Source organism: Tenrec ecaudatus, chromosome 14, assembly GCF_050624435.1.
Source record: "Tenrec ecaudatus isolate mTenEca1 chromosome 14, mTenEca1.hap1, whole genome shotgun sequence".
Lineage (NCBI taxonomy): Eukaryota > Metazoa > Chordata > Mammalia > Afrosoricida > Tenrecidae > Tenrec > Tenrec ecaudatus.
In genome coordinates this window covers 111,294,639-111,309,539 of record NC_134543.1, presented here as the reverse complement: position 1 = coordinate 111,309,539, position 14,901 = coordinate 111,294,639, and the positions used below count along the sequence as shown (strand labels likewise).

Sequence of the window (14,901 nt, the reverse complement as noted above, 5' to 3'; positions counted from 1 at the left end):
TAGCTTTGCTTCCTAGATCTTTCCTCTGTTTCCTTTTACCTTCCTCCTGCCCCACCATTATGCTTGTCCTTCTTCTGCCTCTTAGTAATTCCTCTCAGCTAGATTACTGTTGCTCTGACACTACCAGGATCTCTATGTCCTCCTCACTGTGGATTTTAATTCCCTAGTTGTTGTTCCTCTGTCTATGGCACTGTCTTCCCCTGCCTCCCCCACCCCGCCGCAAAAAGTCTCTCTGGAACTGTCGGTCCCATTGCTCTCTCCTCGGGTTTGCTCCCCCCGCCTATCTTATATAGGTGGGTAAAACAACAATTACAGAGACAAAACAAAAGATTGAATAAAAAGAAAAAAAAGCTAGCAAAAACACCGAAAAATCATACATAATTCCAGGTCTGTAAGCTGACCCTTATGACTGTCTCCCCACCCCCACTGGTCCTGGGCATTCTGAGAACGGCCCCTCGTAGCCTGAAGTCTATTTTGGGGGCTCCTCTGGGGTTTTGTGGCTTTGCTCTGCTCCCATTGCTGATTTGGATGTTCCTTTTTTGGGTTTTCCCACTTGAGGGGGGTGTCAGCATGGACTTAAAAATACTTTTGGACTAAACCCTCATTTTGTCCTGGGGTATGACCTTCTTGGAGACTCTGCCATTCCTCAGAGCTTAATCACTGAAGATTCACTGATTTAATCCATGCATGAAGACTCACATGACTATTTTTATAATAATGTTGATGGTTAATTACACTTTTATAATTAAGATATAATTATGCAAGATATAATAATTCATCTTGTTTTTATCATGAGATACCACAATACCTTTAAAATATAATTCTATGCCTCTGTCTTTGAGATTATTTCATTTCTAAAATGGTTTTCTTTGTATTGCAACCTGCTTTATTTGAATGTCTTGATTTTCTCTTTTAGTTCTTCGAGGACTTTAATTGTACTGAAATTGGAGCTTTCTTTTGTTGTCTTTGTTATGTTTCATGTGCGTTTTCAAGTTCCCTTCTATTTCTTGAGTTTTGTGTCTATCTTCCCTGCTGTTCTCAAGTTTGTTGAATTGTGGTTAACTATAGTTTATTTAAGGAGTACTGGTGGTGGGCTGAGGAGCTCTTATAGTGTGGTGGTTATTCATTGGGCTGTTAACCCCAAGGTTAGCAGTTCAAAACCACCAGCTGCTCAAAGGGAGAAAGACGAGGCTTTCTACTTCCACAGAGTTACGGTCTCAGAAAGCCACGGGAGAAGTTTTATGCTGTCCTATAGGGGCACCCTGATGGCAGAGAGTTTGGCTTGAGTTGGCGGTGGTATGCATTGAGCAGCTTACTGTAAGCTTTGCAGTGTAAACTCCCTGGTCCTCTGTGTGAGAGAGAGAAGGCTGTCTGTCCCTGTAAAGATATAATTTCTCAGGGGCCTTTCTACCCTGTACTACAGGGTACTTATGAGTTGGAATTGACTCAATGACCGTAAATTTACTCGTGTATGTGTGTGTGGCTTATTATGTTTTTTTTTTCATACAAAAAGGAATTATAGAATATGCATTGCTATATATGAATAACCATGTCTTAATGACGTACCTTGGACATTGTGATGAGTCAGTAAATAAGATAGAACTAGTTCTGTCTAATTTTTCTAATTTATTCTTGCCTATAACCATGATATGATTTTACATGGAAGGGCTTTATGCATGCCATTTCTTTTCTTTTTAAAAAATCATTTTATTAGGGGCTCATACAGCTCTTATCACAACCCATCCATCATCCATCCATCCATTGTGTCAAGCACATTTGTACATTGTTGCCATCATCATTCTCAAAACATTTGCTTTCTACTTGTGCCCTTGGTATCAGCGCCTCATTTCCCCCCTCCCTCCCCACTCTCCTTCCTCATGAACCCTTGATAACTTACAAATTATTATTATTTTGTCATATCTTACACTGTAACACCTCTCCCTTCACCCACTTTTCTGTTGTCCATCTCTCAGGTAGGAGGTTTTATGTAGATCCTTGTAATCAGTCCCCGTTTTCCACCCCACCCTCCCGCCACCCTCCCGGTATCACCACTCTCAGCGTGTCCTGAAGGGATCATTCACCTTGGTTTCCCTGTATTTCCAGTTCCTATCTGTACCAGTGTAGATCCTCTGGTCTACCAGATTTATAAGGTAGAATTGGGATCATGATAGTGGGGGGAAGGAAGCATTTAGGAACTAGAGGAAAGTTGTATGTTTCATTGTTGCTACATCACACCCTGACTGGCTTGTCTCCTCCCGGAAATCCTTCTGTACGGGGATGTCCAGTGGCCTACAAATGGGCTTTGGGTTTCCACTCTGCACTCCACCCTCTCATTGACAATGATAGGACTTTTTGTTCTGATGATGCCTGATACCTGATCCCTTTGACACCCCGTGATCACACAGGCTGGTGTGCTTCTTCCATGTGGGCTTTATTGCTTCAGAGCTAGATGGCTGCTTGTTTACCTTCAAGCCTTTAAGACCCCAGATAGTATATCTTTTGATAGCTGTGCACCATCAGCTTTTTTCACCACATTTGCTTATTCACCCACTTTGTCTTCAGTGATTGTGTCGGGAAGGTGAGCATCATAGAATGCCAATTTAATAGAACAAAGTGTTCTTTCATTGAGGGAGTACTTGAGTGAAGGCCCAATGTCCATCTACTACCTTAATACTAAACATATAAACATATGCACATAGATCTATTTCCCCATCCTCATATATAAATATATTTACATATGTACATGCCTTTATTTAGACTTCTATAAATACCCTTTGCCTCCTAGCTCTTTCCTCTATTTCCTTTGACTTTCCTCCTGTCCCACTATCATGCTCAGCCTGATAAGGTTTCAGCAATTCCTCTTGGTTACATTATCCTTGATCATGCCCTACCAGGCCTCCCACACCCTCCACATCACTGATTTGGATCATTTGTTGTTCCCTTGTCCCTGGGTTTGTTAATAACACTTCATTTCCCCCCTCCCCCTCCCTCATGTCCCCCCGGAACTGTTGGTCCCATTGTTTTCTCCTCCAGATTGTTCATCCACCCTATCTTATTTAGACAGACCCGTGGATATAATAACATGCACAAATACAAGACAGAGCAAAACCAAGCAACAGTTTATAACAAAACAACAACAACAAACCGATGACAAAAAACAAAACACAACAAGAAAGAACAGCTTGTAGTTAGTTCAAGGACTGTTTGTTGGCCTTTAGGAGTGTTTTCCAGTCCAGTATGTTGGGGTACCAAGCCCTAGCCCCAAAGTCCACCTTCGGCATTCCCTGGGGACCTCGCTGCTCCATTCCCTTGCTATTCTGTTGCACCCCCTTAGTGTTTACCCTCGGTGTGGTGGGATCAGATTGGGTGCAATTCCCATACTGTGTTCCCCATGTTGTCTCCTGTAGGGCTATGGGTCAGTGAGGGATATTGTGTCTCATACTGGGGCCGGCCATGTGGTCCTCTCTGTGGACTGGCTGCTCTGAGCAGGAACATCGTCCTCACAGCCTGGTGGGCCAGGTTGTGCTCCACTCTCTCCTCCTCCCCCTTCATCTGCTCCCGTGTGCTCTGATCAGACACATCCCTCTTCCAAAGCTGCAGATTCAATGCCGTTTTCTGAAATAAATTCTTCTGGGGGGAGGAGCAGGTGTCCACGTATTTGGGATTGGGGCCAGCCCCTCAGAACACTCCACTGATTCCCTACTCCACACCGGCATGTTGCATTCATATCTTGGAGCACTGGCTTGAAGTCTGATCCCTTTTTACCTGTGGAGATAAAAACAATACCCTCCCCTTGGGTGGGTTAGTGCCCTGTGCCCCTGCTACCCATTACTTTTTAATTTATTTTTTCCTTTCCCAACCTTCTTTTTAGTTGACTACCATATGTATCCCTGGATTTGGTCTGGTCCCTGCCATACTACCTGGTCCTCATCCAGGAATGTTTGTATACAGTAGCTTTTTCCCTATGCCCTTTTTGCATTTTTTTTAAAAGCTTACCTCAGTGGACTCACGTTGTACTTGTCCTTTTGTGGTTGGCTTACTTTGCTTAGCATGATTTTCTCCAGTACTTCTCATGCAGTGATGTGTTTCATATGTCCATCACTGCTTTTTAGTGATGCGTACTCCATTGTATGTTTGTACCACAGCTTTTTAATCCAATCGTCTGTTGATGGAAATTTGGGTTGTTTCCAACTCCTTGCAATTGTGAACTGTGCCGCAATGAACATTAGAACAAAGATGTGTGACTGTGGTTTGTTTCTTGCCTCTTCTGGGTATATGCCCAGTAGGGGGATTGCTGGGTCGTATGGTAACTCGATTGTCATCTGTTTTAGGTATCGCCAGATTGATTTCCATAGTGGCTGTACATACTTACAGGTCCACCAGCAGTGGATGAGAGTTCCTGTCTCCCCACAGCCCCTCCAACACTTGTTGCTTTCTGATTTTTCTGAATTGGGCTCTCTTTGAGGGTGTTAGGTGGTATCTAGTTATTTTAATTTGCATTTCTCTTATGGCTAAAGATCGGGAACATTTTCTCATATGTGTGTTGGCCATTCAGATTTCTGCCCCTGTGAAATTTCTGTTCAGGTCCTTTGCCCACCTCCTCAGTGAGCAATTAGTTTTTTTTTTCTTTTAGGAAGCTAGCAGAATATTGTAGATTTCAGTAATAAGGCATTTGTCTGATGTGTCATTGCTAAAGATGTTTTCCCCATCCGTGGACTCTCTTATTACTCTCAGTGAATTTTTTCGATGTACACAGGTGCTTTATCTTCAGAATATCCCACTTCTCAATTTGTGTCTCCTCTGTGTGTGTGTCCTTCCCTATTTCTGATAGTCTATGTATTCCCTGTGCCAAAGTCCTCAAGTTGGTCCCAATTCCCTCATTGATGGTCCTAATAGTTTGGGGTTTTACCTCGAGTCTGTGATCCACCTTGAATTTATTCTTATGCATGGAGTGAGATAAGGGTCTTGCTTCATTTTTCTGTAGGTAAATATCCTTTTTTTTCCAGCATCATTTGTTAAAGAGGGTATCTGCTTCCCATTGGATATTTTTTGGGCCATTATCAAAGATCAGTTGTGTGTATGCTGATGATTTTATTTCTGGGTTTTGAGTTCTTTTCCATTGGTCTGAGTATCTGTCATTATACCAATACCATGCAGTTCTGACCACAGTGGTTGCATAATATGTGCTAAAGTCAGGTAACGCAAGCCCTCCCACAGTGCCCTTCTTCTTGAGGAGTTCACTGCTAATTCTGGGCTTCTTCCCTCTCCATATGAAGTTGGTAATTAATTTTTTCATTTCTTTGAAGAAAGATGAGTGTCACTGTATTGGGATTGCATTAAACTTATGTAGTGCCTTGGGCAGAATTGACATCTTTACTACATTAAGTCTTCCAATCCATGAGCATGGGATATTCTTCCATTTGTTGAGGCCACTCTTAGTTTCTTGTAATAGTGTTCTGTAGTTTTCCTCATATAGATCTTTTGTTCTTTTAGTCAGGTATATCCCTAGATATTTCAATTTGTGCTTGGCTACTGTGAAGGATCCCAACTTTTTGATCTCTTCTGTGGTCTTATCTGATGTGTATAGCAGTCTGATGGACTTCTGATTGTTGATCTTGTATCCTGCCACTCTGACAAATTCCTCTATTGCTTCTAGTACTCCCCTTGTTGAGCTTTTGGATTTTCCATTTATAAAATCACATCATCTGCAAATAATGCTAGTTTCCCCTCTTCCTTCCCCAGATGAATATTTTTGATGTATTTTCTTTGCCTTATGCTGTTAGCTAAAACCTCCAGTATGATGTTAAATAAGAGTGGGGACAAGGGGCATCCTTGTCTGTCCCCTTTTTCAGTGGGATTGTGTTAGTCTTTTCTTCATTGACTACCACGTTGGCTGTTGGTTTTTCATATATAGCTTGTATTGTCTTGAGGAATTTTCCTTCCATTCATATCTTCTCAAGTGTCTTATACAGGAATTGGTGTTGGATGTTGTCAAATGCTTTTTCCATATCTGTCAATATTATCATGTGGTTCTTGTAGTTTTTCATGTCAATGTGGTGAATGATACTAATGGTCTTTCCTATGCTGAAACATCCCTGCATCCCTGGTATGAATCCCACTTGGTCATGGTGAATTATTTGTTTTATATACTTTTGTATTCTGTTGGCTAGTATTTTGTTAAGGATTTTTACATCAATGTTCATTAGGGATGTTGGTCTGTAGTTCTTGATTCTTGTGGGATCCTTGTCCATTTTTGGTATCAGAGTTATACTAGTTTCATAGAAGGAGTTTGCCGTCTCTTTCTATGTTCTGGAAGAATTTGTGTAAGGTTGGTGTCAGTTCATCCCCGAATACTTGGTAGAATTCTTCTGTAAAGCCATCTGGTCCAGGGGATGTTTTGTTGGTAATCCCTGGATAACCTTGTCTATTTCTTCTATTGCTGTGGGTTTGTTGAGATTCTTGGCGTCCATTGGGGATTATCTGGGGAAGGATTGTTTTTCCAAGAATTTATCCATGTCCTCCAAGTTGTTGAATTCATTGGAATACAATCCTTCATAGTATTGTGTAATGATTCTTTTGATTTCATTTGGGTCTGTTGTCATTCTTGCTATTGAAATTTGTTTCCTTCTTTCTTTGGTTAGGTTATGCATGCTGTTTCTCAAAGTGCACTTTTAATTTCTTTTTGGCTGGCTACATTTCTTTTCTCTCCTCTCCTTTCCTCCAATCCCAACACACACACACACACACACACACACAGTGTTGGGGAACAAGTTTTAACACCCTGATTTGGTTCCTTCTAATTCAAGACTTTTCTTGTATGCCTTACTATTATTAAAATTGGTCGTTATCAGAAGATTAGAATTCAGAGTATGTGCTACTTCGCCCCTTGACTCTGTGATCTTGCAAAAGTCATGTAACACTCTCATCATAGCTTCCCCTGATACACAGGGGAAATAACCATTCTTAATAAGTTCTACCTCAAAGGCTTACTATGATTATTATGTGAGTTAATGTACATTAAAATGTTTGGGCTGTGACTCTTCTTGGCGGTTCTCCCATCACTGAAAATATAAACGTATAGTCCTATCTTAGATGCTTTCACCAGAGTGGAGAGGCAGACTTGGGATGGATTCCTTCATATAGTATGACAAGGGTACGGATGGTAGTGTGCTTGCACTCCCCTGGAATTGCAGAAGAGGGGTACTGGATCCACCTGGTTGGATTTCTAGAGATGACCCTTGAGGTGGGCATTGGAGAACCAGTTGGGCACGGCACTCTGTGGCTGTTTGTTAGTAACCATTTGCAATTCTGTGCCGGTTTCTTTTCCTTTTAGGCCAGCTGGTTTACCAGGTCCAGTCACCTGATGAAGGGGCTCTCGTGACTGCTGCAAGAAATTTTGGATTCATTTTTAAATCTCGAACTCCGGAGACGATAACAGTTGAAGAACTGGGAACAATGGTCACTTACCAATTGCTTGCTTTTTTGGATTTCAACAATATCAGGAAAAGAATGTCTGTTATAGGTATGCTTGACAGCTGAGAATATTTTTGATCCATTGATTGTATTATGATGATAATGATCATACTGTACTATGATGATACTGATGCCTTTCAATGGTAATTTTGCTCTCGTCCCTGTGCTGTGTGTTGTGATATTTTTATAACAATTTGAACTCCTGTAATCCTCAATTTAGCCTAAATACTACACAGTTACTATAGTGTTAAGTATTACTTCATGCTATAGTATTACTTAATACTACAGTAATAAGTGTAATCAACATTACCCGTGGTTAGTATTTGTCGAGCACTGTTCCAAGTCTTCAATATGGATTAATTGATTTTGTTGTCGAAACTCTGTCAGTTAGACACTATTATTTTATATCCAATTTTACCGATTATTAAACAGGGACACAGAGAGGTTGAGCAACTTGCCCAAGGTCACAGAGCTCGGAATGGAATCGGTGGAGTTCAAAATGAAGGAGTTTGACTGTGGTGTCCATTTACTTAATCACTATCATTTCACTGGCTCGAGAGAAGTTTCTGATTTGCTTCACCCAGGCTAAAGAATCAATCAATCAAACAAACAAACAAAAAACACCCCAAACCCTACTGCCATCACGATGACGTCAACTCGTAGTGACCCTATCAGGCAGCGTAATACTGCTCCCTAGGCTTTTGAGACTGAAATCTTTACGGGAGCATAGAGCCTTATCTTTCTCCCACAGAGCGGATAATGGACTTGAATCACTAGCCTTCTGTTTAGCGGCCCCGTGTTTAGTCCCACGGGCTCCTGTGATTCGTGCTAGTTGTTGTTAATATTCACTACCTGCCTTCCTATCTCTGCTCATCCTTATCACTAGAGAGGATTACCTGATCTCTTACTTAGTGCCACAGGAAAAGAGTTTTTCCTCATTCACTTGAATCCTCAGTGGCGGATCATGTCCCCTTTCTTCCAGTTTAGCCCTTTTTCCCATTCCCCACGCAGGGTCTGAAATGTTTGCCTTTCCCCCAAACCCGCACCCATGCTCTGATTTCTTTTATTTGGGGAATATTAACATGTCTGCTCTTTCTCTGAGACCTTCAAGAATGCCCACCGCCAGCTTACTCTCTGTCAACTCACCGAGACTAGGTCTTCATTCCCAAACTAGGTTTTTACTCATCTTTCCTCCTGTCTTGGAGAGAAATTGCTTTTATTCCCCAAGATTCTACTTGGACTCATTCTCTGGTCTCTTCCTGACAACATGAGGAAGGCTCCTCTCCTGCCGACACACACCCTGGATCCCTCCCCCAACACCCTGTTGCTTTGCACCTTCCACTTCATTGTATTCTTCTTAAACTGTCCATGGCCACGCATAGAATCTACCTGGTGCACAGCAGGTCTTCGGCAAATGGTTCTGAAATAAAAATTAAACCTCGTACTTTGCCTCTTACACCCCCCTGCTGTCTTCAAGTTGACGTTGACTCAGAGTGACCTTGCGGGACAGAGGAGAACCACCCCCCCACACACACTCACACAGCGTTTCCAAGGATGTCATCTTTGTGGGAACAGACCACCAGGCCTTTTATTCCACAAGGCCACTGGTGGGTTCAAACCACCAACCTTGATGTTAGCAGTCGAGCGTTTCACTCCTGCACCATCAGGCTCTGACTGGGGATGTGGATGGTTGAGGGAGAGGGGCTCTGAGTACTGCTCAGATTTGCTGATGCATTTGTGCATAATGGTAGAGTTTTCAGATTCCAATTATTAGAAACTATCCTGGAGAGATGGTTCTCAGTAGAAAAAAACCCAAACACATCGGGGTTCCTTTTCTTTTTAACTGTATGTTGTCTCAAAATACGCACTGCCATGGCATCCATTCCAATTCTTAGAGACCCTGTGAGTTTCCCAGGATGGGAGCAGGAAACCCAGTCTCTCTGGCCTTCAGTTTAGCAGCCCCATTCATAACCCACTATGCTGCTAGGGCTCCTCCCGCAGGCTGCAAATAGCTATTAATGCTTCTGTAGAGCTGACTTGCTCTCATTGTTGGCTTCCTGTCGTATTAGCAGGGCCTGTCTCGTATGTACCGCCTCAGGGGAGTCTTATTGAAGCGGTCTTGGCCCAGGACTGGCCTCTCTTTGCTCTGAGCACTTTTTCCACAATCTAAGACTGCTGCACAGGGAGACTTGGGCTTCCCCCCAGACTTGGTCACCGTTCTAGGCTGTGGAGAAATTGTGCCCAACCGCAAATATCAGACGTTTGCTTTAATGAATCCCATATGAAGAAAGGTAACATTCACCACAGAATGCATGGAGCCTCACTCGTGAGCTCTGTTTGGGTTCTAGTTGGTTTTTTAATCAGGAGGAATTTGGAGGAGAGATTCTGCTAGGGTAGAATCGTCTCTGTTGTGTGGTTATGAGATGGGAAATGACCCCAGCCTCGCGAGGCCACATGGCTTGGTCTGTGAAGACCCCACTGAGATGTGAAAACGTAGACATTAACTTCTATGTCTTTCTTTCTTTTGGGGTGGGGAGATTTGTTTAAGGGTCAGTTCACTCATTGACTCAACAGTGTATACTTTCAATACTAGTATTACTTTCAGTCTAGGGCAAATCGGTCTCCAGCAGTTAAGACAAAGACTGGGGCCAATATAAGAAGTCAATGTAATTCTCTAGGAAAAAGAACTTGTGGCAAGGAGAAGTGCTTGGCTTTGATTGGGTACAGGGGTGGTAAATCGGGAGGAGGGCTGGTTTAGAAGACTGGGTGGAAGACTGGGAACATCGGAGGGGTAGTTCATGAATGATAAAATATAAGATGACTATTTTGACTTTGATGTGCTGGAAGTCCTGGTGGTACAGAAGTGAAATTGCTTGCCTGCTGACTGAAAGACGGGTGCTTTGAACTCCCCAGCAACTCTCAGGGAGAAAGATGCAGCAATTTGCTTCAATAATGATTTACAGGCTCGGAAACCCAGCGAGGCAGTTCTGCTCTGTTCTACTCAAGCCAGAATTGACTTAAAGGCAGTAGTTTTGTAATTTATATTCAACTAGACAGCTCAAGGTGATGTATCTCATTGGCAACTGAATGTACAGAAGTAGCTAGACCTGGGCAGGAGATCTACATTTGAGAGCACTTGGTCTATAGAACCTGCTTGGAACCATAGAAATGGATGCCGAAAGGTAATGGGAGGGATGGAAGAAGCAGATCCGGGGTAAATGCTTGAAGAACAGCAAGATTTAAAGTCAAGTTCATTTCCACAGAGCTTAACTCATGACAACCCTAGAGAACAGAATGGAGCTGCTCCACGCAGTGCCTTTACAGAAGCAGACTGCCACAGCTGTCTCCTGTGCAGTGGTTAGTAGGCTTGAACCTTTGTCCTGGAGTTAGAGGTGATGGCCTAACTCCTGTGCCACCAGGGCTCCGTTTCAGGAAAAATCAATGGGATAAGATTCTATAATTTAAAAAAAAGACATTTGTCTACATTCTGCACACATGTTACCATGGCTATTGGGAGATCATTTTCGTATTTCTGGTTTAGACTGTTATGCTCTGTTTTAATTCAGTTTTTATAAGGAGAACTTCTAAATGATGGTCATTTTATTAATTTTGAGGGACCCAAACAGAAATGGCTAGAAGTCTTAGGTAGGACAGAGGCATAAAACATGCTGAGTTGCTAAAGGCAATGCTTAGTAAGAAAACTCAAGCAGGATCCCACGGAATTGGACTAGTACAGACTTGAACTTAAAGACACTAATGTTGTGTAATGAGAGGGCATCAAGGATGGAAAATCTTCATTGAATCAGAACATTGCAGAGGAGAAAGTTTCTAGAATTAGAATGTTTGCACATCTTTCCACATACAAAAACAGATGTAGAGATGGTGAGGGCTTGCGCAAATCACAACCAATCCATGATTTCCCTAGACCAGTAGTTCTCAGTGCGTGGTTCAGGGACCCCTGGGGACTTCTGAGGGAATTTCAGGGGTTCCATGATGACAAAACTCTTTTTTAATGTAATAATTTCAAGATGTGCTTTCACTTTAATTCTCTCTAGAGTGTACATTGGAGTTGTACAGAGGTCAAATGACAAGTGTTATAACTAACGACTAAGTACAGAGCAGATTTGAGAATAGTCTTCTCTCATGACAGACATTAAAGATATTTGTAATCATGTTAAAATACCAGTTCTATTCAGTTTTCTTGTTTCAGAATATATACTTTTCATAAAAGTGGTATACATGATAATATGGAAATATGTTTATTATTACAGTAATATTTTAATATAATACTGGTGTTATAATAAGATCTCCCCATTTGATTTTCTTACATGGCAAGTATTTATCGATACAACCCATTGAAAACTCTTTGGGTGCTCAGTAATATTTTTAAGAGTATACCGAGATCTTGGCACTAACATATTTGAGAATGGATATCCTATCCTGGTCTATAAACAGCCGGCGTGGAGAAGTCACATTGCAAATGTGTATGGCATATACTCAGACTTTGTAATTCTGGTGATGGAAGGGAGAACATGGGGGGGAAAGTAGTATATTATGGTCTAAAAAACTTGAGGGAAGGTCTTCCCTATGGTTATTATAATTTTTCTCTGTTTGAGAAATTAGATGCAGAGTTGCATATGGTATTTCTCTCTCTCTCTCTTCCCAAAGGTAGACATTGAGAGTCAGAAGAGGAGAAATACCTGCATGAGTTATAGCATAAGGAAGGTCTTGGAAGAGATCACAAGGGTGCATTAGATGCACTCAAGCCAGGGAGAAATGAAAATCAGTTGTTGGCTACGGGTAGTTAAAGGTTAGAGAAGAAAGTAACATATTGTACTTGGTTATTTATATCCCTTTAAATCCAGCTCTAAATTGTGTATCTCATTAAATTAGTAGTAGCAAATATTTAGGTTCATCTGTTTTGAGGCATTCTATTTTTAGAGCAAAGGCACAAATGAATGGAAAGCATCGACTCACTTGATGTAGCCTAAGTGAGAGAGACCATAAAGTCGTGACCCAGGAAGTTGTCTTAAAGTTTGGGACGTTCCTGGAAAAAAATATACTTCTATGCCATTCATTCATTCATTCAACAGTGATTAAATCCTACAATGTGACAGGATGCCAATTCAAGTTTACAAAGTTAAGACAAATATCCCGTGGCCTCCTTCCCTCACCCTATTGGCTATGCCCCTCAGAAAGGAACTCAACCAGGTTTTTCGTCGAAGGAGTCTTTGGGATTTAAACCACCAAACTTAGCACACGAGAGCTTAATCATTCAAGGACTCTGAGTAGCTTGTGGTTTTAAAGAGAGATTTGTCTGAGAGCAAATTGTGGGTGGGATTGGAGGTGAGGGGAACCCAGTCTGGGCTGTCATTTTCTAAACCAGGGGACAGGTGAAAACAACTCGAATAATCTGGATTTCCAGTGGGAAGAAAATGGAAACTATTTTTTTTTAACATATCCCTGTGTCAAGTTCACTCGTAGACAGGACTGTGACCAAAGAATGAACCACCGAAAATGAACGGGCTTTTCAAAAAAATAAAAAATAAAGGGAACCAAGAATTATGTCAGCAAGGGCAGAGGGTGGAGGCATCAAGCAGGGCCTCGAAGGGCTAGGAATCCATGTGGAGATGATTTGGAATAACATTAATAGCAGATTAAAACTGCAGGTCTTGAATTTCATACCCGGAGACAGGAGAGAAAGCTCTCAATTCTGCCCAAGACAGAAGGCCTCATTTGAAAGTATCAACCCTTCAAAAACAGTAGACAAGGAAAACAGTAGAGGGAAAACACTTGTTTCTGAGTGTAAGGTCTCGAAGGATTCCGGTAGATATCATCATGCTAAGCTAATAAAACAGAACGGAAGCCAAAGGACTTAGCAGTCCTCGTTCAACCAAAGGCATTCGACGTTTGGCTCCTGGCTAAAACATGCTTGCCTGGAGCTGTGGGAGAATCTGGCTTTGATAGATTTCATGGATGACCATACACTTTCCCAATCTTTGTCTCCTTTTCAGTTCGAAACCCTGCTGGGCAGATAAAGCTTTACTCCAAAGGAGCAGATACTATTCTGTTTGAGAAACTTCATCCCTGCAACGAAGCCCTCCTCTCTTTGACGTCAGACCATCTCAGCGTAAGTGCCTCCATGCTCTGGCTAGCGTCATGGCCCTTTCGCCATTCTCTAGGGCCAGACCTTTTTGGTTTGGTTTGGTTTTAAATCAGTTAAAGGATCTTGCTCCTGACACAGAAATGCATCTGGAGAGCAGTTCCCTAGGAAACAGTGCCAGTGGATGCCTGGAAACTGGCCCGTGGCCTCCCTCCCTGCCCTGCCGGGAGTCCGGTTGGTCTCACCACAGGTGGATTAACATCCAGCAGCTGAGAAGCAGCCTCTGAGTGTGGGCTTTGGCTCAGCGAATCTTTGAGACCATCTCTGGGAATCTGCTCAAACCTGGGTGCTGCTGGGGCGGCTCCTCTAGATCCCGGACTGGTTCTGGGGAGAGGAGCGGGGGAGCTCCTTCCCCATGGGCATGGATGTTTTGGGCATCAACTGAATCACTGCTGATTACACCCAGGGCAGAGCTTAGGGTCCTGTCGAGGAGATAAGGGGAAAATGGTCTCCTGTGAACTTATTCCTCCAATGGTCCTTTTATTCAGCTCATGATATAAATCATTATGAGTCCTTGTGTCCTAGGCAACAGGGTGAAGCTTCCAAATGTATGGTGCCTGTGACTGACGTGCCTAACTTGCTCCCACAAACTTTCTGAAAGGAGCCAGGGACTATCTTTGGCTCTCCTTGGTGTTTACAAAGGAGTAGTAGTTGGGGGAGGTTGTCTATGTATCAAATATGGACATCACCTGTTTTAAACCTGTGATTCATCTTTTCTCTGGAATATGTGTTTAAGGCTCTTTTTAACCCAATATGAGCTTTCAGGACAACTTGTCAAACTCCTCATTTCCTCGTGATTTCTTTCCTTTAAAACATTACTGAGCATTCACGTTCTTTGTCCAGCCCTATATTTAATACAAAACACCCTCTGGAGCTCTAAAACACAAACAAATAAAATAAATAAAAAAGTTCCCTCCCTGACTTTAAGTTTAAAGAATGATGGCTTAGTAATATTGGTTTCAAACATAGTTATTGTTTTTGTCCTTCCAATAGAGCATTCTTGATTTTCTTTTAATCTGTTCCAGAAGGCCTGCATGGTCTTTAATTTTTTTTTCTTTCTTTTCTTCTCTTAAAAAAAATTTTTTTTATGAAAACAACATTGGAATCATAAGTATCTGATTTTTTCCATTGCTCAAATACCAAAGCCCCAGGTTTTCATATATTCGTCTAATATCTTAAAGGATAGAAAACCTAACTTTGGTCTGTTTACATTTCTCTGCAAAAGAACAAAAATATTCTCAGGGAATAGTAATTTGCCTTGCTTG

General features: G+C 42.0%; 1 protein-coding gene across 1 annotated transcript in view; it reads left to right on the top strand.

The window, feature by feature from the left end:
• ATP8B4 (ATPase phospholipid transporting 8B4 (putative)) overlaps positions 1-14,901 on the top strand; it is a 272,810-nt gene that overhangs the window by 196,535 nt on the left and 61,374 nt on the right. The window contains exons 17-18 of the mRNA XM_075530752.1: positions 7,334-7,522; positions 13,488-13,603. Of these exons, the coding sequence (XP_075386867.1) occupies positions 7,334-7,522; positions 13,488-13,603 (305 nt within the window). The remainder of the gene's footprint in view (positions 1-7,333; positions 7,523-13,487; positions 13,604-14,901) is intronic.